The sequence below is a fragment of the Peromyscus leucopus genome, chromosome 1 (genome assembly GCF_004664715.2).
Source record: "Peromyscus leucopus breed LL Stock chromosome 1, UCI_PerLeu_2.1, whole genome shotgun sequence".
NCBI classification, from domain to species: domain Eukaryota; kingdom Metazoa; phylum Chordata; class Mammalia; order Rodentia; family Cricetidae; genus Peromyscus; species Peromyscus leucopus.
Window position 1 is genome coordinate 45,234,558 of NC_051063.1, and position 26,398 is coordinate 45,260,955.

At 45.7% G+C, this 26,398-nt stretch overlaps 1 protein-coding gene across 5 annotated transcripts in view; it reads right to left on the minus strand.

The window, feature by feature from the left end:
* Positions 1-26,231, minus strand: part of Myof (myoferlin) — a 148,587-nt gene extending 122,356 nt beyond the window's left edge. For 3 of the 5 annotated variants that reach the window (XM_037206602.1, XM_037206600.1, XM_037206609.1), the window contains exons 1-3: positions 26,049-26,231; positions 3,101-3,156; positions 157-248 (exon numbers count right to left, since the gene is read on the minus strand). In XM_037206602.1, coding sequence (XP_037062497.1) covers positions 157-248; positions 3,101-3,156; positions 26,049-26,136 — 236 coding nt within the window. In that variant the 5' untranslated portion in view covers positions 26,137-26,231. The remainder of the gene's footprint in view (positions 1-156; positions 249-3,100; positions 3,157-26,048) is intronic. The other 2 variants (XM_028882902.2, XM_028882900.2) reach the window with 1 other exon arrangement.
* Between the last annotated feature and the right edge of the window lie 167 nt (positions 26,232-26,398).

Consider the following 26,398-nt stretch of genomic DNA (forward strand, 5'->3'; position numbering starts at 1 on the left):
CTGCCCCCACAGTGACACACTTCCCGCACTAAGGCTATGACCTCTCCAACAAAGCCACACCTTTAATGGTGCCACTGCCTGTGAGATTATGTGGGCCAATTACATTCAAACTACTGCAATATGTAAAATGATAAAAAGTCTCTGGAAGTAACTTACTTATTTTGTCCAATTGTCTCAAAATCTTTGACAACAATCACAAGGGAAGATGAAGAGTCCAGTGGTATCCCCTTCAAGTCAAATTCCAAAATCTGTTCACAGAAAGGTTATGAAGACAAAAAGGCTGTTAAAGAGAATATAAGATATACTGGGCAGTAATCTTCACTAACAATCTTTTGAATCACCAAATTCGATAGTTTGGGTCATGGAAAAAACATATTAGAAAGAGATTCAGCGAATGTGTGGGCCATTCCTGGCTTCCCATTTTCTAGATCTTGGGGCTGTAGCTGGGTCATCAAACCTCTGACTCATGGTCAGAAAAATGAGCTTAACGCCTACCACAACTGTTGAGAAAATACTTCCTTCGATGGTTATTTTTAAACCCTGTGCTCTTTATGCATTACTGTGGAACAGTAATGACTAGCCCAGAAACCCACCTTCTACGATGCACTTCAAGCCCACTGTGGCCAGTGCTGTGATTTATCCAGCTGTTGTTGTTTCTCAGCTTCTCACTTTAATCCAGTAACTTGCTTTCTAATAATCGATGCAAAAGAAAGAACAAAGCACCATGGATGCCTTTGATTGACTAGGTGATCAATCAACTGATTGTTCAAAGTAAGCCGTTTGAGCCTCCTTGTATTGGCTTTGGAGTAGAAGTTTACCTCACAGTTCCTATGAGAACACACCCACCAGACCTAAGGAGTGTGGGCTGGCAGTTCCCTGAGGTTTGGGTTCAGCTACGAAACAGCAGGTAGAAGACTTACTTGTCCACTACATTTGTAAAATGAAGAGGGAAACACACTGGGAACAAAATGGAGGAAGGTGGGTAATGACCTCACATGAACCTCTCTCCTTGGGTCACGTGGTTTGACAGGCATGTCAGACTAGTTCAACTCAGAGGCAATGCAAGCATGCAAATGTGGTTTTGCTTTGTTTTATCCTTGGAGCTCCAAGTACTAGGAGTGCACAAGGTACCAGGGGCCTCTTGCTCTCACGGGTCTTAAGGTTCAGCTGGCTGTGTTGTGAGTTACAGAGAGTAGACTTCGTCACAGCCTGCAGACCAGCAGGGTCTCTCACAGAGGTTTCACAGCTTCACCTCACTGATGCCCAGCTATGGTCTTTATATTTAGACATAGTAAAAGAAGTTGGCAGAGGAAGAATTTGGGATGGGTGAAAGGGAAGTCTCCTCTGATGACTCAGGGAAAATAACAAAGACATTGCTCTGGTCCAGGGAGGTTCAGTCCAGATTTTGAATGAAACAATGAGACTGGTCATCAAAAAATTAGTCAGACTGGGAAATTCCTACTCTGTGGGAAGAATGAAACATTTCATCTGTCTGTAAAAACACTAAACTTAGAGTCACTTATAAAATAAATGTAAAGTCAAGAGAGAGAGAGAGAGAGAGAGAGAGAGAGAGAGAGAGAGAGAGAGAGAGAGAGTGTTTGTGTAGGGGGTATAAATAAGCTACATTCTGGTCAGTAGAATATTACACAGCCATGAAAATACTTTTGAGTTGAATGATACTAATACATGCTTGGGATATGATAGTAAGAATAAATATCATAGGAAAACACATTAATTTATGATGCATAATAGTATTTCAGACATCAAATATGTTCACGGAGAAAGCAATTGCTTATACATATAGAAGTTAACTATTTGTTTCTAGAGCAGTGGTTCTCAACCTTCCTAATGCTGAGACCCTTTAATACTGTTCCTCATGTGACTTCCAACCATAAAATTATTTTTGTTGCTACTTCATAACTATAATTGTGCTACTGTTACGAATTATAATGTAAATTCATGTAGGGTCTCTGATATGTGACCCCTGTAGGGGTCACAATCCATAGGTTGAGAACCACTCTTCTAGAGAGTTAAGTCAAAGTTTCTTTTGTAATTCTGTTAGCTAGTTTTGTGCCAACTTGACACAAGTCAGAATCATTTTGCTTTTGTGTTTTTGAGATCGATTTTTTTTCTTTTGAGACAGGGTCTCTCTCTATAGATCTGGATGTCCTGGAACTGGCTATGTCAACAGATCAGGCTAGACTTGAACTCATAAAGATCTACCTGTCTCTGCCTCCCAGGTGCTGGAATTAAAGGCATGCACCATTATGTCCAGCTGTGCCAGAGTCATTTTGGAAGAGGGAACCTCAGTTGAGAAAATATCTCCACCAGACTGGCCTACAGGTAAGCCTGTGGTGTGTTTTCTAGATTGATGATTGATGTAGGAGGGCCCCGCTCACTGTGTGGCGTCCTTGGGTTGGTGGTCTTGGGTGTTATAAGAAAGGAAGCAAGCCATGAGGAGCAAGCCAGGAAGTATCATTCCTCTGTGGTCTCTGTTAGTTCCTGCTTCCAAGGCTCCTGTCCTGCTTGAGTTCCTGCCCTGACTTCTCTGGATGATGGAAGCTGCAAAATGAAATAAACCCTTTCCTCCCTCGGTTGCTTTCGATCATGATGTTTTATCACAACAATAAAAACCCTAACTAAGACAAATATTTACCTGAAGTCCTATGATTTCTATTGGAGAACTTTACTTTTATCACGTAAATCAGTCATTACTCAGCTAGATACTTGAAGTATAAAGGGATTGTCTTTTGATAAATGGCATGCATGCACACGTGGTTTTACATGGAGCTTTCCAAGACTGGAGATGTTCCAGTGTTCACTGCTGTACTAAAGAAGTGGGGGGTCATAGATCAGGGTAGTGAGCTAGGCTAGGACTCACGCCTCCTGCCCAGGCTCTGTGCACACATCTCCGGTGTTCAGTAAATGGGCACAAGTACTGGTCACCACTGAGCTGCTCTGATCTTAGGGGGGCATGAAGGGAGTTGGAATGGATGGGGGTGTCATCTTACAAGGAAGAGCATTAACCCCCAACCCAAAGAGGGGACAATCGGACAAAGCTTATCCTTTAAAACAAAGTTGAAAAAGGCAATGAAGTCACCTCATTCCAGACCGGGTTGAGTTCATTATCAACTTTCTTTGTTTTCTTTTTCTCATCTGCAAATAAAAAAAGTAAGAGATTCAATCAACTAGAAATAATTAAAGATCATGTCCATTCGACGCCCCTAAAAACCATTCCTCAGAGCCTCTCATGCTACCCATTTACCCCTTTGTTTGCCAGTGTGGGGAACACCTGGGTCTGGGTCGGTTTTCCCCCATCGCCAGAGCTACACGGAGTTAAGGAATAAGGATTCAACATCATGGAAGGCTGTTCTGCTCCGCCCTCCCTCACGGAGCCCTCCTGACCGACATTTCCACTTTGCTGCAGAAACAATCCAAAGGGATGGCCGTTCTGCAGATGAGCACACTGAGGATGGAACATGAAACAGTGAGCTCACAGGTGGCAGTGGGACCTGACGGAAACCCGAGATTTCAACTCTGAAGTCCTCATTGCTCCAAAGTTGGTAAGGCAACACTTGGCTTAGCAATTAAGCTGGGCTCCCTCCCAAAGCCTCATCCACACACTCATCCAGAAAGGACTTCTGTCTAGCTCTCGATGGCCAGTGGAGGACTTGGAGGTTCCCTTCACTACTGGACCACCTTTTGAGACTTAAGATCTTTTTTCTGTGTCCAAGCCTGGAAAGTCCATCTACCTTAATGAGAAAATGGGTAAATCCAGCCAGTGCCTTGTGACCATCTGCCAATACTTACCAAAATAAAAGCTTGCCTCTCTGAGTACCATATGCATTGAAAGGATCATCTCATCTCCTTGGAAGCAGTGTATTTTTTACTATTAAAATTGCCATCCCCTGCTTTCATAGCCAAACAAATTAGGTTAAATAACGTTTTCAAAGCCACCCCGTCACTAAGTGGTAGGGTTCAAGATTAAACCCAGGCAGGGACACATTGGCGGCCACACTTAACTATTGCTTTTGCTCTGCTGCTGAGGAATGTAGGAGGTCGTGGGTTTTGTTCAGCTGCTTGCTACACGGAGTCTGCTCTCGGCACACAGCCGGCTGGGGACTAGCCACCTCATTCTTCCTAGACCTCAGCATAGCAACACTGTGAGTCATGACCCTCACTCTGCTAAGCATTAACTTTTCCGCTTGAGTGGGCATCACATGGTCCAGCTGGCTTTCTTTCTTAAGCTTCCCTCCTAGAGGAGGAGAAGCAATGGGAGAAATGACCAGGCGGCGCAGGCCAAGGCACCTCACATCGATGGTTCTTTCTCTAAGTGGGGTCTTCCACAAACATAACTCCTTCATTCCACCACCCAGCAAATATTTTTTTTTTTTAAATACCACTTGCTAGGCATTAAACTGGACACTGAGGGAGATAGAAAATGATCTCCTGTATGTGCTCATGGCCATCAGGTGGTCTTGTGGGAGTGTGTCCAGAGGTAACTGACGAGGGAAAGATGATTTCAGCTGCCATCCAAGGGATTCAGAAAGTGAAAATTCAGAGGGAAGAGAGGTGATGTCAAGCTTGGGTACTAGAAAAGACCTCACAGAGGAAGAAGAGGTGAGTCAGGGTTCAATGACAAGGTGGGACTGAAGAAAAGCTCACTTGGGGAAGTGGCAATGAGGTGGGCAGGCCAGCTGGAGGGGGTCAGTCACATCTGGGCACACTGCACAGCACCCGTTGTCTGGAAGCGAGGGGCATGAGAGGAGGTAGAGGCTGTCTAGGAAGGTTATGGCAAGAGACAATGCGAACCTTGGGTTCCATGCGGTTTCATTTGACTGATACAAGCCGATGAAGGAAAGAACATATTAGAATCCAGCCTTAAGGACTTTCAGAAGTTCATAAGCCAACGAGAAAAACCAAGCTACCCCCCAAAACATCCAACACATGCTGCTGAGCACATGACCCAGGCAGATGTTGAGAACAATGGATATCCAGTGACCCTAACCCAGGCAGATGTTGAGAACAATGGATATTCAGCAAAGCTAAACAGAAGCTGGCTGACCACAAACCAGGTGGAGCTATTCACCTGGAACTTCCAGTAGACTCCAGGCTGGTCACATGACACACCTGCTAAAGGCGTTGCCTTGAGGGTGGAGACAGAGGACTCAATGAGAGCCAGGCATTGCTGAGCTCCTTTCCGGGAACTCTTACCCAAGAACGCAGAGCTAGGAAGAAGGCCTCTAGCCAGGCCTAGTTGATTCCAAGATCTTATATATAACCCCTGCTCTCTCCCAGCTTCCCAACAAACAAGGAAGCAGAAAAGAGTTTCTCCCCTTCTGGAGAAACTCAGCTGGATCTCTCCCAATGAGGGGGTTCTGATTTGTATAAAAGGTGAATACATCTGATTAGCCAAAAAAAAAAAGTAGAAAAAATAATTTCTTATCAGCAGCCACAGGCAGGTATTTATTCTCTTCAGTGTATTCTGCTTCTTTTCTTCCCACCAAAGGTCAGAGTTGCAGACTCTGAACATCAGATTAAATGGCCGGAAATGCCCTCTCCCTTCTCCCCATCACCTACGTTGGTGGGCTGCCACCTCTGCAGTTATTAAGATAACGGTTCCTTCCTTTGGAAAGGAACTGAGCACTTTCATCCCAGAACAAAACAACAGACTCAAAAGCAGAACACTCTGGACCATGGCTGGAGGCATTCTTCCGGACGTTTCCTGTTTCTGATTAGTGGAGCCTGTCTCTGGCTCAGCTCGGGAAAGCTGAAGGGGTGTGCCAGCCTCTGTGCCAGAGACCCAGACACCCCTGTCTGTTTTCACAGAATAATTCCTTGCTGCTCCCTGTTCAGACTGTTCAGACCCTGTAATGGTTAACTCTGTCAATTTGACCCAGCCAGAAATCACCTGGGAAGAGAGTCTCAAGGGATTGTGTACCTTGGCTTGGCCTGTGGGTGTGTCTATGGGGGATTCTCTTATTAAAGTCATTGATATGGGAAGACCCAGATATCTGGAAGCATTCCCTAGGTATGATGTCCTAAAATGTATAAAGTAGAGAAAGCAAGCCAGCCAGCAGCATTAACTTCTTCAGGCCTTTGACTGTGGGTGTGTTATGACTAGCTGCTTCAAGTTCCTGCCACCCAACAATGGACTGTAACCCGGAGCTATAACCTATGACACGCCCTTTCTCCTCAGCGTTGCTTTTTGTCAGGATATTTTAGCATGTTAACAGAAAGGAATCTAGGACAGATCCTACAGACAAGGTCTGACAGAGAACTCAAGGCTGACCAGCCTGTTGCAGCTGTGCACAGAGGCCAGTTGTGATGGGCAGCTGGACTTCACATTTTACAGTCAGCTGGATTGGAAGAGAGATTTACTTTCTCTCTTAGTTACTTCTTTGTGGCTGTGACAATGTACCCAACGAAAGCCACCGAAGAGGTCACTTTGGTGTCCAGTCCAGAGACAGTCCATCATGGCAGCCAGAGCTTGAAGTGGCTGGTCACACTGCTCCTGCGCTCAGGAGGGCACAGAAAGACGGACGCTGGCTGGTGCGTGGCTCTTTTTTCTTTATATTCATTCTGGAACCTCAGCTCTGGAATAACACCATTCACATTGAGTCTGAGTGTTCTCTCCTCCATTACCCAAGTCTAGGTAATCCCTCATAGACCTCTCCAGGCTTTTCTCTCTCATGCTTCTAGATTCAGTCAAGTTACAGTTGGTATTCACCATCACACCCTTCATCATGGAGGTGGTCCTCATCTAAACACTTGGAAGTCCAAAAAGTAAATCTGAAGTTCTCCAGAGAAGAAATTCTACCTCAAGATACAACAGAAGCTCTGGACATAAGTTTCCAGACATATCCCCCAAAACTTCAGCCTCCAGACAACACTGTCACCCCATGTCAAGCTTCAGACCTGCTAGGGCACAATCACATAGGCAACTACCAATTCCTTAAACAAAACATGTCTCTTTCTCTGCCCCTCTCTTTACACACACACACACACACACACACACACACACACACACACACACACACTCATCCCCATCACCCTATTGTTTTTACAGAGAACCTGACTTAGTTAACTAATGATAGCCATTGTTCTTAATAACAACATCTACAATGGTAACAGGTTTTAAAACACTTCCAAACACACATCTCAGTAACCCTAAAACCCCCTGCAGGGAAAGGACCACTGCCAGCCAACTCTTCCGAGTAGACTTTGCACTGTTGAGATGTTGTCTTGAGTTCCTTGAGGCCCTAGGTTTGATCCGGTGCTGCAGAAACCAAGCATGGTGATTCGTGTTTGTCATCTCAGTACTCAGGAGGTGGAGGCACAAGGATCAAAAGTTCAATGTCACCTTTGGCTACAGAGCAAGTTCAAGACCAGCCTGGGCTGCATGAGGCCCTTCCTCACAAACAACGAGAAAAGAATGATGGGATTGCGGGGATGGCTCAGTGGTTAAGACTTGCTCTTGAAATGGACCAGGGCTCTGTTCCCAGCACCCACAACTATCTGTAACTCCAGTTCCAGGGGATCTGGGACTCTCTTCTGGCCTCCTCAGGTACCACACATACACACACACACACACAGAGTACACAAACATACAGACACTCAGGCAAACACACACATACACACATACAATAAAAATAATTAAATCTTCTTTAAAAACAGAGAAGAAAAGAAAGAAAAAGGCCCAAAGGTTTGGCCCTGAATCTAAACTTGTCCTCCCATTAAGTTTCCAGGTTCTCAGGTCCACACCCTTTCTTCTGAGAAATGAACAGCCACATATAAATTCATGCCCTATCTTGCTAAAAAAAAAAAAAAAAAAAAAAAAAAATGTCCCAGAACATCTAAGCCTTTAAGCATGGCTGACAAAGATTAGGTTTTCAGAAGTGGCCATTATTCCCACCCTTTCCAATGAATTATCTGGTTTCATCTTAGCAGTTCTCGATAGTGAGTCTTGTGATGATCACCCATTATCAGAAGTCGCACAGCAAGCAAAGGGTGGACCTGGAATCTCAGCCTTGTGGTCAAAACACACAGGACAGTTTCAAAAGGTGAAGGATCAACGTAGGAATGTGGCTCCTTGGGGTTGGGACGACAGCTCATCAGTTAAGAGTGCTTACTGCTCTTGCAGAGAATCTGAGTTTCATTCCCAGCACCCACATCAGTCAGCACACAGCCACATGGAACTCCAGTTCTCAGGATCTAACACCTCCAGCCTTGCAGACACTAGCATTCATGTGTATAGACACAGATACACACACACATACACACACGCATATGCATGCACAGATGCATACAAATAATAAAAATCAATCTTAAAGAAGATGACTTCTAGAGGGGAGGTTGGTGGGGGGAGGGTGGGGAATGGGAGGAGTGGAGAGAGGGAAGGATATGCTTGGGATGTATTTTATGAGAGAAAGATAAATTAATTAATTTAAAAAATTAATTATTTTATTTTATTTATTTTTTAATTTAAAATTTTTTTAAAGAGGTGTTTTAAATACCTCTTAAATTACCTTTAAAAAAAAAAAGAAAGAACAGGACTCCTTGAAGGTCACGAGCGTAAAATACTAATACTGTTATTCAGGTGTCCCCCAGAGTGTTGTTACTGAGTAGCTTCCCCATGATTTGCATGGATGGACTTGTTGGGTGTGCATGAGTGTGGTGAGCAGGGCTGCCTTAATGATCAAAAGAGAGCATGAACACCAAATCTGCAGTGCCGAGTCTAAGCACTGTAGCACGAATCTTAAAAAGTCTTATCAATAAAAACAAACCTGGAACCAGATATTGGGGTGAACGCTGGAAGATCAGAGAAACACAACAAGTCACAGCCAACCTCGCCTGGCCAATTCCTCGGCTGATCTTGTTTCCTCAGACTGAAAACTTCTGTGTCTTCATCCAAATATATCTCAGTTGAACTGCTGCTAAAAGCCTAAAAGCTTAATAGACTGTAGTTCCTGGTCCTCATGCCTTATATACCTTTCTGCTTCCTGCCATCACTTCCGGGATTAAAGGCGTGTGTCACCATGCCTGGCTGTTCCCAGTGTGGCTTTGAACTCACAGAGATCCAGCTGGATCTCTGCCTCCTGAGTGCCAGGATTAAAGGCGTGTGCTACCACTGCCTGACCTCTATGTTTAATATAGTGGCTGTTCTGTTTTCTGACCGCCAGATAAGTTTATTGGGGTGCACAATATATCAACCACAAAGCCCTGAGCAAACAGTAGCCATTAGAGTGTTTCTCATTAAGTACCAGGGCAGAACCCCATTTTGCCTTCCCTAGGGCGTGCCCAGGCCCCAGAGCCCCAAGGGACAGGAAGTGCCCAGTGAAGCAAGGGATAGCACTGGTGGAATAGTTCTTTCATGGCTCCATTCCAGATCTCAGTAGCCACCTAGGGCAGCTGACACATGGGCAGTGACTGTCCTGATTGTCAGTCAGCCTGGCAACTGCAAGGATAGGGCAATTCCACAAGGACCAGGGGCCAGAGCTGTCTGTGGTAGGGGAGGGGGAAGAGGAGACTTCTCAGTTCCCAGGAGTTAAAGGGAGTCCTGGCAAGACACCCAGGAGAACTCTCTGAGGGCATGTCTGACTTTTTCATTCCAACCCTGGCTGCTCCAACGCTTCAGAAAGATGTTGCCAAACAAGTTCAAGGAAAAGGCACTGGGGCCAAACCGCAACCATGATACACAGAGAAGGGGCTTTGTGCATTTCTGAGACAGCCGATAACACAGACACAGGAATGCCCCAGGCCAAAGCAGGCTGGGTTCCCGCTCCGCCGTCCGCAGCCCAATGCCCCACTGCCTCTGAGACGTCCTTCCGGGTTGTGAGCTCCTGAAATAAAACTCTAGTCCTCCAAGGGACTTGCAGTGAACCCTGGCAGTCTGAAAGACTCACAAACCCCCCTCTTAGAGCCACCCCGGAGAGCGGTATCCAGCCCCACGGGCAGGTGTGTGGGCACTTTAATTAGACCCACGCCTAACCTTACTCCTGGGGTACCAGCGTGCCCATTTTACAGATGAAGGAATGGAAGCAGGCGATGTTAACGGACTTGTCCCAGGCTTCCTACAGGGGAAGGAGCAGGACTCTATGTCAGCCCCATTTCTAAGCCAGAGCTCTGAGATGTCCCCATAGGCAGGGGAGCCCAGCAATCATGTCTTTCTCAGGACTTCCCAGCCGTATGACCTGCTCCTCCCGACTCTATCTAGATGTCTCCACTAAGAAGTCTTGATATCTAACATTAGGGAGCACTAGCTTCCACATACAGGATTTATAATCTGCCAGACACTTGTAAGGGCTGGCTGGAGGTTACCTGCTCTTTTTTTATTTTAATTTTAATTTTTGAGACAGAGTCTCACATATCCCAGGCTGGCCACAAACTTGATACATAGTTTGCCTGCCTCAACCTACATTCTGGGATTTTTCAAAAATTGTACCCAGGGCCTCCTGTATGCTAAGTAAGCACTACATCAACTCTCTCTCTGTTTCTCTCTCTCTCTCTCTCTCTCTCTCTCTCTCTCTCTCTCTCTCTCTCTCACACACACACACACACACACACACACACACACACACACACACCACACACACACACCCTGCCTAACCTATTCTCATTACCTTCATTTTAAGACAGAATAAAATTAAATAGTTTATCCAGGGTCACCTGCTACTAAGAAAACAAAGAATTTTAATGCCGGAGTTTCCACTCCTAAGCCTCTCAGCCCCTCTGATTCTGAGACACAATCTGCTAGAGAGTGAATCCAGGCTGCTCTGTGGCAAATTCTCACCCAGCCCAGCTGAAGACATGAATCTTAGGGGGCCCAGAACCACTGTAAAAGGGAGGATTTAAAAGCCAGCCAGGCAGCCGGGTGGTGGCGCACGCCTTTAATCCCAGCACTCGGGAGGCAGAGCCAGGCAGATCTCTGTGGGTTCGAGGCCAGCCTGGGCTACAGAGTGAGTTCCAGGAAAGACGCAAAGCTACACAGAGAAATCCTGTCTCGAAAAACAAAACAAACAAACAAACAAACAAACAAACAAAAAAGCCTGCCAGGCTTGAAGGCAACAAAAAGCAAATGAAAGAACAAAAATGGGGAGTTTCTGTGAATCAGAATTAGTAACTGCTTCAATCTGCCAGTCCCTACCCAAGACATGGTATCAAGAGGAAGTCAAATAACCCCAGAAGAGAATTTTGAAAACAAAAGCAAAGCAGAGTAGAAATTGTGATAATCAGATCCTGGTACTCCTCGGAGGGAAAAAAAATGACCGAATTTACCCTGAGCCTCAGACTCCATGTTCTACAGTAGACAATCTCTCATCTCACAATTAATCTTCTCTCTTTGAAGAGGGCTTCATCATTGCCAACAACTCAATACATTCTCAGCTCTCCTTCCTACGCTGTGGTCCCCTCTGGCCTCTAGCTCCTGAATAAGCTGGCTGGTTGTTAGCTGCAGATCTGAGGGAAGACAGGGAGTCAGGGGTGGAGGTGGGCTGCTCACTGTCAGTGGAGCCTAGGAGGGAAGAGAGGGAAGAATTAAAGGGAGAGATTCGATGTGCAGAGGGAACTGGCTGTGTACTGAGCTGAGGAAGAGAGGTCATGTCCAGGCTATCACCCCAGATGTAAGCCCATGTTCTGTTCCTCCTCTGCCTCTTCCTCTGCTCTCCCTCAGTCTCGCTGAGGCACACACCCTCCTCACTTACAGAACAGATATAATCTGCCCCAGCAGCTCCTAGGGCTGTGAACAAGTAAAGACCAAGTCCATGAAATGACTTTGCACATTGTGTTTGGGTAAGGGCTTCTCCTCCAAGTCACACCACTCACAGAGATAGCATCAGGAGTCTCCAACAAAGCCTTGGAGGTCAGAAGTGTCCAGACCAAAGGCCCCAGTGCCCAAGCTCTGACCCCAGTAGGGTAAGAAACCCAAGGGCTGAATTTCCCAAGGAAATGCAGTGGTAGAAAAGAAAGAGCTTAGAGCCAGGCATGGTGGTTGACGCTTCTGATCCCAGAAACTCGGAAGATGAAGGCAGGGAGATAGATCTCTTCGAGTTCGAGGCCAACCTGGTCTACATAGAAAGTTCCAGGACAGCCAGGGCTGCATAGTGAGACAATGTATTAAAAACAACAACAAAAATACTACATTACGGCACTCCTTTGGAAGAAAGAGTGCCAGAAGTGTGGTGGGTGGGAGAGAGTCAGCCACAGCAGACATGGCTGAGATAACACTCAGCTCTGCATGAGAAACAATGTAAGGCTGGGCAGTGGTGGTGCACACCTTTAATCTTAGCACTCAGGAGGCAGAGCCAGGCGGATCTTTGTGAGTTCCAGGCCAGCCAGGTCTACAGAGCGAGATCTAAGACAGGCACCAAAACTACACTAAGAAATCCTGTCCGGGGAGGAAACAATGTAACAGCCTGAGCAGAGGGTAGGGTACTGTTCTTCCCAACTCCACCTGGAACCTGCTATGAGACTTTCCCCATTCTACCCCAAACAGTTTCTCCAGCTCCAGAAGATTTCATTTCTGGACTGAAGAGAAGGCTTGGCGGGGGAGGGGGGGGGGGGGCGGGGGACACAGGGAGCACTTGCTGAGCAAGCATGAGGACTTGAATTTGCATCTTAAAAACTGGATGTGGCTGCATGTACCTGTAACCCTATTAATAGGGATTGGAAGATAGGAAGACCAGAAAGGCGTGGTGGTTTCCTATCTAGCCTAGCTTAAAAACTGCACGGTTCAGTGAGAGACCCTGTCTCAAAGGAATAAGGTAGAGAGCATTAGAAGATGCTCAGGTCCTCCTTCGACCTCTACACACTCACCAAGCACACCTAACATGCACATACCTATGTACAAACAGGCATACAACATACACAAACACAACTTAAAGACTTTACAGCCAGGTGGTGGTGGTGGTGGGCAGCACACACCTATAATCCCAGCACTTGGGAGGGCAGAGAAAGGTGAATCTCTGTGAGTTTGGGGCTAGTCTGGTCTATAGGACAGGACAGGCAGGGTTACATAGAGAAACTCTATTTTCAAAAACCAAAACCAAACAAACAAACAGACAAACAAAAAAAGACTATATATTTTCAGTGATAAAATAAATGAAGTTCATAGATGTGAAACTGTTACACAGTCCATAACAGTCGCCAAGCTCTCATCATCAAAACTTTCCAGGCTTAAAACATTTGATTGATCAAACTCGGCTCTGTGTCAGCACGGCCTATAGGCTGCCTGTGGGCAGGGAATAAATCTAGCTTGCTCCCCATTCTCCGAAGAGATGGGGCGATGCCTCACCCATATGGGCAGCCCTCACCCAATATTTATTGATTAATTCATATTTGTAAGACCCAAGCAGAAGCCACCAAGGGGGAGAGATGGAGAGACAGGGAGGGTCCAGGCAGTAAGGAAGGATGAGCAGAAACAGAACTTTTTACAATGTTTACTAAGAGATAGCAGGCCAGGAGTGGTGGTACACGCCTTTATTTTATTTTATTTTTTTGGAGCTGAGGATTGAACCCAGGGCCTTGCGCTTGCTAGGCAAGTGCTCTACCACTGAGCTAAATCTCCAACCCCTGTACACACCTTTAATATCAGCACTGAGGAGGCAGAGGCAGGGAGATCTCTGTGAGTTCGAGGCCAACCTGGTCTACAAAATGAGTTCCAGGACAGCCAGGGCTGTTATACAGAGAAGCCCTTCTGGAAAAAAACCAAAAAATTAAAAATAGGAGAGAGAGAGAGAGAGAGAGAGAGAAGAGAGAGGGAGGGAGGGAGGGAGGGAGGGAGGAAGGAAGGAAGGAAGGAAGGAAGGAAGGAAGGAAGGAAGGAAGGAAGGAAGAGAAAGATAGCAGAACTGTTTTCCTGATTCATACACAGTGAGTGCTACTGGGATGAAAAAGACGGTATAGGTAAAAAAAAAGCAAACAAACAAAAAATAGAAATCTGTGGTGAAATGAAATGAGGCCTCACCCTGCCAGTTAAATATGAGATTAAGAAAAGAAATACTTGATATATAGTAAGTTAGACCTTAGTTCCTGCTAATAAAACAGTCCGATCTTGATTATCAGTGGGATTGATTCACTGTTAAGCTATGTCACCTCTGGGCCTCTGAGTCCCACAGCCAGCCATAAATGTTTGCATTACCTGGGGCAAAGCTCAGCCAGCGGAACTAGGTTTTGTTCCTTCTCTCTCTTTCAAAAACAAAAGAAAAGAAAACAAAAAAACTTTTGTTCTTGTAAACTTTCTCCTGCTTTCTGACTAGATCCAAATGACCCGAGCATACTGAACAACCCCATCCTTGTAGAGGGGAACCAAAGTACTAATCCGACTTGGTGTCAGGGCCCAACTATGTTCTGTCTCCTCATCGACACTGAGTTCCATCAGAGCCCAGGGACAATCTGGAATCCAATTAAACCCAGCCCTGCCTCTGCCCAAGTTTCCTGCATGTAATATATAAAGATGAAAGACTTCCCTAAGAAAACAATGAGGATTCAATAATGCACGAAGTGGGGGCATGCACTGGGGGCACGCAGGAGCACCGAGTAAGGGGTGGTGGTGACATGAGATGATCCCTCAGGCTGGCCACCTATCCAGGCCTCCAGAAGACTAGCAGCCGGCCTCTGCTCTCACTGCCTGCCTGTGAATCCTCACACCTGCACTGCATGGGGTGGTGACTATTACACTCACGTTTGACAGACGAGGCCTCTGGGATCTGGAGGTGCTGGCAACTATGAATAAGTGGATGGTATGGACTCTCAGCCACTCTGGCCACCTACTGCTAGCTGTGCTGTCCTATAGGCCATCAGTAGCCACATGCAGTTAGGGACACTTAAATTAGTTGCAATTAATATTAAAATTTGAATCCCTTGGTCACAGTGGCTACATTTTGGTGAATGGCAACCCCATGTGGTTAGTGGCTTCCTATCCCACAGGGCAGATCTTGATTGACTATTTCCACATCTTAGGAAGCTCTATTGGACAGCGTGTCTCAAGATAATGGAGCACACAGTAGGTTCACAGAAAATGACTGCTGAATGACATTTGAAAAATTAACAAAATATTCTGCTTTTAGAACACTGAATGGTCATTTTACCATGGTGTGAAAACCTCTCAAGACTCAGCTTGGCCTTCTAGAGGAGAGCTTCCAGCTCAGGCCGGTTGTCCTCACTTGACTCACAAACTTCCTGTCTCTTTAGTCCCTAACTTAGCTCACTGGCTTTTCCAAAGAGAGGCAGACTTCAAAAGTGGGGTGCAGATAAACATCCTCTTACGTCCAGACACCTGAGACACACCATCTTGTTCTATTTTTATAGATCAAGATCTTAGAACAGCTGGGGAAACTGAGACTTGGAGAGGTTCTTGTGACTCATAAGATGGGTGTGGTGTCACAGGCCTTTCATCCCAGCACTCAGGAAGCAGAGGCAGGTGGGTCACTGTGAGTTCAAGGCCAGCCTGGTCTACATAATGAGTCTCAGAACTGTCACACAGAGAAATCCTGTCTCAAACAAAACAAGTAAAGGCTCTAGGGCCAGGGCAGGAGTATTCTTATGCATCCTGCCTTTCAGTTTTCTTTGAGGTACAGCCTCATGGATCCTAATCAGCCTGTAAAAACCCCAAAGTCCTAAACATTCAAAATCAGGTTTGTAGTTATGGGGACAGAGATCTGCTCCCATTCAGTCCCTGTGGTATGTGACTCCCTGGTCCAGAAGAGTGAGAACAGACAAGGTCATTAAGTCAATTATTACTTGTTTCCTGTTACCTGTTTGCCAGGCACCCAGTTAGTTTCTAGAGAAAGAGACCCAGTACTGTGTTCACTGTGTGCACTGTCTAAGGGAGGGGGCAGACAGAAAGCTTACAGTCCAGCAAATGCAGAACGCACCTGCCAGTCAGTAGGTGCTGCCAGAGAGTGAGCGAGTGAGGAGAGGATTTCAAGACCATTTAAGGACAATGATAATCTGATCTCCCAACATACATTTGTGGGAAGAGCAGAGTGACCTTTGCCTTCAGCACCAGCTGAGGATCCCGGACCAAAAAAAGACCTGTATGCAGAGGACCAAGGCTGTGTCCCAAGTGCCTTCAACTTTGCTTTGGCTCCCAGCACAACTCTGGCCACACAACCTCAGGAATCAGTGACACTGTAGCCATTGTTATTGTGCTAATGAGGCAAATGAGCTGAATGAGCACTCCAAGGGGAGGTGGCTATTAACCTACATGGTCCATTCATTGAGACAGCTCTTCTCGAAAAGCTGAAAAAGTGTTGTCCATGAAGCTGAGACACTGGAACCTCAGGGCACTGCTGGTAGAGCGGCTGCTGTGGAACACAGCAGTAAATTGGAAACAAAATGATGTTGGGGTTCAGTAATTCCCCTCTGATTTCCTGCCCCCCAAAATGCATATAGGCCCATATTTGCATACCGCTGTTCATAGCAGCATTATTCACCGTAGCCTAGAGGTAAGAGCAACATCATGAATATTTAATAACAGAACTGTGTACTTTAAAATGTTGAGATGATAAATGTTATATGTCTTTCACCACAACTAAAAACAAAGAACTTAACCTTGTGCCTAAGAGAGGCCCTGGGACACTCTGCCTTAAGATTCTGGTGCAGTCATAGCTAAAGAGAACCCCACTTATTCTGAGCAACTAAGCCTGGGCTGCCCCTGAGGAATGTCCCCCAGGATTCCTGGCATCTCCTCCTCACCCCCATATTCACCCCCAGAGATGGGAGGAGAGGTCACAAGAGAGGGAGGGTACGAACTCTTGAAAGTACTTTAGATATTTTACCACTTACTACTCCTTATAACACCCTAGGAGGGGAACATTTTCCCTAACATTTTTTAGATAGAGAAATGAAGGCTAGAAATTCAGTTGCCCAAAGATATTCACCTCCTAGTAATAAAACCAGGGGTGAAACTTAACCTCCCTAGTCCAAAGACCATCCCTTTCCACATAGAAAGAAGGGGTTCTTTATATAGGGGTTTGGGTCGAGTGATTGACTGAAAACCAGTCTAGTTCCCAGAGCTGAAGGGAGATGAGCCAAGTGGTTTGACTTCTAGGTCTTTAGGTCTCACACTGCAGTCCATACATCTGGTATACCTGCTTCGTGTGAGTGGTTCAGCTTCTAGGTCTTTAGGTCTCACACTGCAGTCATACATCTGGTATACCTGCTTCATGTGAGTGGTTCAGCTTCTAGGTCTTTAGGACTCACACTGCAGTCGATACATCTGGTATACCTGCTTCGTGTGAGTGGTTCAGTTTCTAGGTCTTTAGGACTCACACTGCAGTCCATACATCTGGTATACCTGCTTTGTAGGTCCTGGACTGCTGCACTCTTTGGCCACAGCTGATTGGGGTGAATCAACTTACAACAACTGAGCCAGCTGGAATCACTCTCTCCAGGTCTCACTTGGGGGACAGAGGGAAGGGGAAGAGAGAGAGAACACAAGTGTAAATGGTCCTTGGCTGACATGAGCCTGGCTCTGGGGAAGCCCATAATCTGTACTCTGTAAGATTTCTCTGTGGCTTCAGAAACCTCCACACTTTCCTTGCACAAGCTGGAATAGGCTTCTGCTCCTTGCAGAATGACTCCTGCCTGTGACACTTTACCCTTCCAGGATTGACAAGGATGCAGGGAAAGGAATGAATGAGACCCACATCTACCCACATCTCAGCTTGGCTGAGGAAATGCTCCCCATTCGACCTTTGGGAGACCAGCTATGTTTCTTCTCAAATATCACTTTCACATTCTAAACTGTAGTCTCTGGCTGCCTGCCTCACGATGGCCTCTTACAGCTACCCCACCCACTCTGTGCTCACCCACAGGGTAAACACTCCAACTGGACACAGGGCAGTCTGGTGTTCCATTCCAGTGAAGTGCAAGAAGTCTGCTAGGTGTGGTTTCCTCGCTCCTCTGGATCAATCAGGCTGCTTCCTTAGTACCTTTCAGTAGCCCTTCCCTTCCAATGGCAGCCTGAAGGAGGTCCCTCTGAGCCAATGCTTCCCAGGGCAATCAATGAACCTAAACAATCTCCCAGACTACTGGGGACGCCATTCACGGAGATACCAGTGAATCACAATTTCCTCATCAGACTACTGTTAATCTCACCACACAAACCCACAATTCCACTGTCCTTTGTGATTGTTTCAAAGCCTGGAATATCCTCTTTCTTCTTCTCTCAGTCCCTCCGTCCCTCTGTCTCTCCCTCTCTCCCTCTCTCCTTCTCCATTTATAGAATCTCACTATTCAGCCCAGCCAGACCTTGAACTTGTGACACTCCTGTCTCAGCTTCCCAGGCACTAAGACGTAAACCCTGTCCAGCTGCCTCCTAACTTCCACTTATCCTTTAAGACCAAATTAAATGTCAACACCTTCTTCCCAAAGCTTTCAATTTTCTATTTACTCTTTTTGTTTGTTTGTTCGCTTGGTTGGTTCGATTTTTGAGACAAGGCCTCCCTATATATGCCTGATCTGGAACTGACTATGTAGACCAGGCTGGCCTTGAACTTACACTGATCCTCTCACATCTGTTTCTCAGGTCCAGGTTACAAGCATATGTCACCAAATCTGGCCTCTTTTCACTCTTAAATTGCAAATTCCCCATGCTTATTCTAGTTTTAATCTCATTCTAATGTCCTAATTAGTTGGTTTCCTAGGTCTAGAAGAATAGATCATGTTCAATCTGTTTTTCACTCTGGCTCCTTACACTGTCGGGTGCACTGTAGGACTCCATAAAAGCGACTTGTCAAACTGGAGAGAAATTTAGAATTCCTCTGTGCAAGGCCTTCTGCATTTCCACCCGATCCACAAGTAACGGTTATTCTACTTCTCTTTTCTGGTGCTGTGATAAAAATGCCAGGACCAAAAACAACTTAAGGGAAGAAAGTGTATTTGACTGCCATGTTCTGATCCCAAATGGTCATAAAGGGAAGCCAAGGCAGGAACCTGCAGAGAGGAACTGAATTACTGGCTTGCTGACCATCCTTGCTGGGCTTGTTTTCTAATATAACTCAGGACCGTCTGCCTAGGGATGGCACCACCCACAGTGGACTAGGCCCTCCCACATCAATCACTAATCAAGAAAATGACCCCACAGCCTTGCCTACAGGCCAGTCTGAGGCAGGCAGCTTCTCAGTTGAGGTTCCTTCTTCCCAGGTGACTCTAGTTTGTGTCCAGTTGATAAGAAACTAACCAACACCGAGTATTATTTAAAACACTGAAGATGTTTCATTTGCTCGTGAGCAATTAGGACATAAGAAGCAGCAATTAGAATTCTCATTCAGGCCTCCCTGGCTCTAGAGTCCAGTGCCTTTGCTCTTCAATGGCCAATTAGAAGTTAGTTGATAAAGGCTCAAGGTGACAGATGTCCCACAGCTATTTCTGTGAGAACTGTGCTCAAAGTACACCACCATTCAACAGAGCAGCTGTTCAGTGGAAGCCATGAAGTCAAAAGGTGGCTGTTGTCACACCAGAGTGTTCTAGGTAGCATTTGTGCTGTAGACCAGTGCATGTTTCTCATACACGTTTTCAGCATGAAAACCAGCAGCTTCTCATAGTCCTTCCCAAGTATAAGAATGCATAAATGCAAATTTTTCCAGATAGCAGGTGCTATAAACTGGCTGTGCTGGGTGTTCAGGAACGTGTGGAGCAGTAGCTCTTTACCTAGATCCATCCACCGAGCACCTGAGTGGATTTTTACTGTCATCCTTCCTGAACAAAGGAAGATGGGCCAATCATCATGGCCCCTTCAGGATTAGCAAGCAAAGGCTTCATTCCTCCAAAATGTGTCTAATCTTCCGCCAGCTCTTTGCTTTCAGTGGTCAACACTGAGAAAGCATACTCCACATCAATGTGTCAGGTGTTGGCAAAGGTATAAACATACCATGTCACTGGGACAGGGCTTAGAAATCCCAGGGGCAGGAAGAAACCAATGATCAGAAAAGAAGCCAGCAAAGTGCCAGTGCCCCTGGCGGAGGCATTGGGTGAGCTGTTGTGGAGGAGGGAAGGAAAAATAGGGCATGTTAATTCATTTCTACAAGGCAACTGTGGTTTTGTGAAATGACTGAGATCCAAAGAATGTGCCTTTGGGAAATGTACAGTCCCCATGCTTCAGCAGGGTGGGGCCACCAGCCTTCAATGGTGAGTGTCCAAGCCCTTTTCTCCCGGAAGTGAGGAGAATGACTCAGTCGATTAAACAGTTTGACCTTCCTGAGTATTTGTCAATACAAAACCATGGCTCTACTGAAGTACCCATGTTCCATGACCATCATTAGCTGGGAAGAATCTTCTAGACTCTGTAATGTACCACCGGTGCATCAAGCTTCTATATGAGCACCTCATCTTCACAGGCTACAGCAAATGAACCCTGCGAAAGCTTCACCTACCACATCTCACCATTCTTAGTGGAATCTCACAGCTTTTTAAACTTCATCTAAAAATTCTTTGAAAAATTAACTCTGGACAGTGGCGGGATGGCTCAGTGGGTAAAGTGCTTGCTGAGCAAGGGCAAGGATCTGAGTTCAAATCTCCAAAGTCTACATAAATCTGTACAGTGTGATTCTATCAATCTTTCCAACTCTCTTACAGAGGAGTCAGGAGACTCCGCAGAAACTTGTGTGCCACCCACAAACAAGAGACCTGCCTCAACAGATGACAAGTGCCACTCAAGGCTGACCTCTGACCTCCATACATGTGCCACCGGCATGCACACCATACATACACACACACATCACACACATACAGATACATACACACAAAAAGAAAAAGAAAGAAAGAAAAGAAGGGTAGAAAATATCTCAGGATTTTGGATGTTTCTCATACAAGGAAATAAAAAATCTTGAGGTAGTAATATGTCAATTTGCCTTCATCTGACCATTTTACACACACACACATGTACACATTACATGCTTACTGTGTTCCCCAATCTGGCTTTGAATCCAAGCTTTCAATCTTCCTAACTCTACCTCCTGAGCTCTGGGAGTGCAGCCATGTACCACATGCCCAGCAGTGTGGTGTATTGCTCTGTATTGCAATGCTGCACTATACCTCATAAATATAAACCATTACTGTGTCACAGAAAAATAAATTACACTTGAAAATAGAAAACTTGCTGCAGGAAATCACACATACACACACACACACACACACACACACACACATTCTATATTAATACCCCCAAATGAAAATAAAATCAAATAACAAATTTCAGGTAGCAATTTCTTTTTCATTTGATTTTGGCTCATCATTGCATTTAGTTATTTTTATTATTATGAAGCTATTTGATTGACTATTGTAACTGTACAGTGAAATTCATTGAGATGCATAGACTTCCTGTCTGGTTAATTTTAGTGTGTGATGCTTTTCACATGCAAGTATTTTATAATAAAGTTTCAAGTAGTAATTTCAAATAACAAAGTGGTTCTTCTAAGAAACAGGCAAGTGGGGCCAGCGGGTATAGGTAAATGAGAACAGGTAAGTCACTATTAGAAGACTCACAGGCCATGGGAATCTCTGCAGATTTATTCCTTCCAGAGAGGCCACTACTGGCCCCTGCCCATACCCCCAAAGATTCTTAAGGAGAGGAAGTGATTTTCTTAAGTTTTCAAAGTTGGGGCTGGGCATAGTGGTACATGTCTTTAATCCCAGCACATAGGAGGCAGAGACAGGAAGATCTCTGTGAGTTTGAGGTCAGCCTGGTCTACACAGTGAGTCCAGGACAGACGACAAAGCTACGTAGTGAGACCCTGGCTCGAAAACAAAACAAAACAAAAAATGGGGAGGAAGATTTCAAAGTTGGATGTGCTAATTGGAAGAAGCACTCAAAATGTCTAGGCTTACATACTAGAACAGGTTCAAGCGAAATAAGAATGCAGAAAACTATACACTAACTCAACAATTACCAAGTGGACATCTGGACGTGGCAGTAGACGTCCCACAGGAAAAGTTCCGCAAGTGGCGAGAAGACAGAAAACTTGGGGGCAAAACAACCCTATCGTAAGGACAGGATAGGAAAGCTGCTGTTGTGGCAGCCATGTTTCCCAGGAGCAGGGTGGTGCTAGGAATAAAACGCTGCCAAGTTGTAAAGGCACACCAGTGTAAGAGTATACAAGGAAGATTTCTCTCCACCAACATTTCCAAGAGAATTCTTTCACACAGAAGCAAGGGATGAGTCAGAGGGAAAATGAAAGTGTATGGTAACATCCGTCAAACAAAATGACCTTTAAAAGACTACAGGCCAACAAACAAAACAAAACAAGAAACCCCCACAACATCTTCAGGAGTGTGCATGCTCACAAGACTGAAACACCTTGCATGTCTACAGCAAGAGGCTATAAGAGATTTAAACCCACCTGTTTAGACCAATAAACCAGATGTGATGGCATGAACCTCAAGTTGCCAGCACTTGGGAGATGGAGGATGAGGTGGATTAGAAATTTCTATTCATCCTCAGATAGGCAAGACTTGCAGGCTGAGCTTGGCTACATGAGCCCCTGCCTCATACAAACACATTGTTTGGACTAGTGATTCCCAGGAAGAGTGCAAGCCATAGGAAGGGATGGAGTGAGAATTTTCACTTTTCAGCTCTATAATCTCTTCTATAGTGTTGGTTTGTTTTTTTAACTTTATTTTGCTGTTATTCAAAGAATTAAGATATGATATTGACTAAAATTTAAATTTTTCTTTTGTTTGTGTGTGTGTCTGTATGTGAATGTGTGTCTGTAAGTGTGTATATGTCTGTGTGTGAATGTCTGTATGCGTGTGTGTGTGTGTGTGTGTGTGTGTGTGTGTGTGTGTGTGTTGGGGGTGATCAGAGGACAAATTACAGGAGTATGTTCTTTTTCTCCACATGGGTTCCAAGAACTGCACTCAGGCCACCAGTCTTGGTAGCAAGCAAGTATTTTTTAACCATTGAGCCTTCTTGCCAGCCCATACTTCAAATCTCTAAATGGTTATGTCTCAGAGTTCAGAGGTTTCAGAGGTCTGGACAGTCTAATTCCTGCTGGACCCAGCTGCACACTCTGTCTATGAGGAGCTAGAGGCAGATGGCTACCTGCAGCTCTCAGACAAGCTGGCTTAAAATTTAGAACTAGTTCTTGGAACCCAAGAAGGAGAAAAATGGCATAAGCTCTGTTGCCTTCATAATCTCTGTTGCCTTCCTGCACATGCAAATTCTAACAGCAGAAGCACAACTAGCCTTCCTGGTTCATACGAGGCCCGGAGGGACACCCAATAGTTGGTGTGGAAGGCTACACAAGACCTGAGGTCAGCTCCAAGCTAGCTGGTGATTAGTATGCATGCTCCCAATGGCACTGTGGCTGCAGGCCAGCAGGCAGGGCCTTTGCTGGGGTTCAGAGACGTGGTCCTCAAAGTCCCAGCAGTGAAAGGCTTATTGTCCAGCTAGCAGAACCTAGTTGTGAACCTGTAAGAGCCGGGAACTTGTGGGAGGATTTAGATCACTGGGGTGTATCATTGCAGAGGTTTCAAGACCCTTATTTCTTCCTCCCTCCCCCCTTTCTGGCCATGATGTGAACAGGATTGCTCTGCCACACACTCCTACCAGGAAGCACCACCTCCACCCTCCCTTGGAGGCTGAAAAGCAGTAGATCTGCTCAGTTATAGACTGAATCTCCAAAACCCTGAGTCAAAAGCAATGTTCTCTCTTCCTGGATGGCTATCTCTGTCCTTGTCACAGTGATGGAAAGCTGATGGACACAGCCTCACAGTATCCACACATGCGTCATCATCCCCATGTCCTCCTCTCAATCAGCCATGTTTCCTGCCACCACAGGAAGTAGGCAGAGCTGTTCTTCCCCCTGGTCATTTATGAACATTGATACCACGTTGTAAGATCCTTAGTTCTATCAGGACTTAATCCTACTTAATTTTACACAGTGCTCAAAACTGGATACACAGCAGGAAAGAATTTGCCATCAGCAAGGTTTTCAGACTGCTGAGAAATAAGGAAGGCAAGAGAAGAAATCATATTCATTACTGCATTTCCCATACCTTCTGAGACACTGGCTTTCAGAACCCACTGAGAGCAGATAGATGGTCAAAGTCTTGGTCCTAGAAAATTACAGCATCTTAAAGCTAGAAAGAGAGTATCCTGCTACATGCCAGAGCCAAAAAAGCTGAGACCCCAATGGTTCAAGCTGGGATAGCCAAGGTGATCGATCAGTTATTTAGGAATGCTGGCTGGTGTCAATGTGCAGGACAGAGACACAGCTCAGTGGCAATGTGTGCAAGACCCTAGGATTGATCCCCAGGACCAAAAAAAGGGGAGACCCCACCAAGAAGAAATGCTTGCCCAAGTTCAGATGAGTTCAAAGATCTTTCATTAGATGAATGAATGAATGAGTGAGTGAGTGAGTGAGTGACTTTACTACACAATCTGTACAACCAAAGGGAATCAGAAACATGATTGTTTGGTTAGACCGCATTTACCAATTTAAAAGTTTCCTTGTTTCAACTGAGTATTTGCATTCATCAACATATTTTCAGACAATTAAATTTCAATTACTCCATATTCTTCCAAGATAAGTTAGATTTTTAAGTGAAAGTTCCAGATCATTCCATAATCTGTACAATTTGCCTCAAAAGTGACTCCTTTTACATGCCAATGATGAAAGGTGCAAATTCTTCATGTTATTTTAGTGTTGTGTAACGGCTTTAAGATAAACAGATTTTTGTAAGTACTACGTGCAAATGGATTCAATATGACTCCCATAATCCAGAATAAGAACTGCAAACCACACTGTCCTGTAAAAGTCTCAGTTTTGTTTCCTAGGTCTCTTCTCTTTTCCTTTCTTCCTCCCTCCCTCCCTCCCTCCCTCCCTCCCTTCTTCCTTCCTTCCTTCCTTCCTTCCTTCCTTCCTTCCTTCCTTCCTTCCTTCCTTCCTTCCTTCCTTCCTTCCTTCCTTTCCCTCTTTCTAACTGGACAGCCATTTAGCAGCTTTGAGTTTTGTGTCTTTCCTTTTCTTCCCCACCCCCCTACCCCCGTCTTTCCTTTTCTTGCTCACCCTCTGGAGGGGGGAGGGAGAGATTTGAGAAGAGAAATAGAAATGGACACAAGAATGGAGAAAGGGGCAAACTACACAGAACCTGTGAGAGACAAGTTGTCAAGTTCCTGGGGTTGGTGGGAAATATGCCAAGGTGTGGTAAGGAAATGCCTGCCTGTCAAAGCTCTGGTTCAGCAGGGTGTCCCACCGAGAAGTGAGGCTAAAGGGAAAACAGACGAAACCCCCAAGTCCAGGTTTGCCCCAGCCCTCCAACCCAAGCTGGGTCACCTAACCCCGCCTGGGAGGAGCAGGGGCATCCTGTGTTAGCAGCCACCCGTCCCAGTCCCCTTGACCACAATCATAGTTAGTGTCATAAATAACTACTTGGAATTCCAAGAGGCCGTTTAAAGACCAGCCAATCTAAACCTCCCTCCCTTGTTTTGCAGGAGCACGGAGACACAGAGGAATGATGAAGTCATTTGCCCCGGGTCACACAGCCAGACTCCCAAGCTGCAGACGTGCTTCCAGCTCCTTTGGGGTGGGCAATCTCAAAGTTACAGAACATACCCAAGTCCCCCAACTCCTGGAGATGCGGAACATTACAAAGAGTAACCTCACAACGTACCGAAAAACCACATGACAGTAAAAGCGGCATCGAACGGGTTAATAGTGTAATGGTGCCTCCAGCAGTTAATGAATTGCTCCTCTTCCTCATCACTCATTTCTCACAAGGAGGGAAAGTTTTAAAAATGCACCCTCATCTATGGACACTAACTTTGAACCAGCAAAGCCCTCCATACCTGAAATCAAGAGAGGAGCAAATAGAGGGTCCCCCAAGAGTTTACAGAAACGTCAGGTCAGTCAGTGAGTCTCATAGATAAAGTTAAATGCCCTCAGCAATGATCGATCGCGACCTGCCAGGTAAGCCTGGAACCGCCAGGGGAGCAGAGAGAGGGTTGGCTTCACCATGCTCCAAGGGCTGATTTGAAAAGAACGAGATCCAAGTGCCTATAGCCTTCCAGAAAAGGGCTTCAGAAAGAGAAGAAAACGTTGCCTTACCCTTAAAGATGACAGAAACGATAGGATCCGGTTTCCCAAATTTCGTTTTAGGGATGTTAGTGGCAGATTCCACAATCACTCGAAGCATGGCTCTTAGAGAAACCAAGTTTCAGCCAAACGGCGGAGAAGACGCGAGCGCTGGCGCTGGGCCCTCCGCCCTGGGAGAGGATGTCTCCAGGCCAGGGGAGGGTTTCTCCAGGGCCGGGAGGGTGGAGGAGGCGGGGAGGGGAGGGGAGTGGGGGGGTAGGGGTGCTCTGGAGGATTATTTGCTGAAGGCCAAGTGTAAACTGATATCCACACTCTCGGAGTCCACGCAGGGCCACAGGCACAGCTTATGAATTCACAAAATG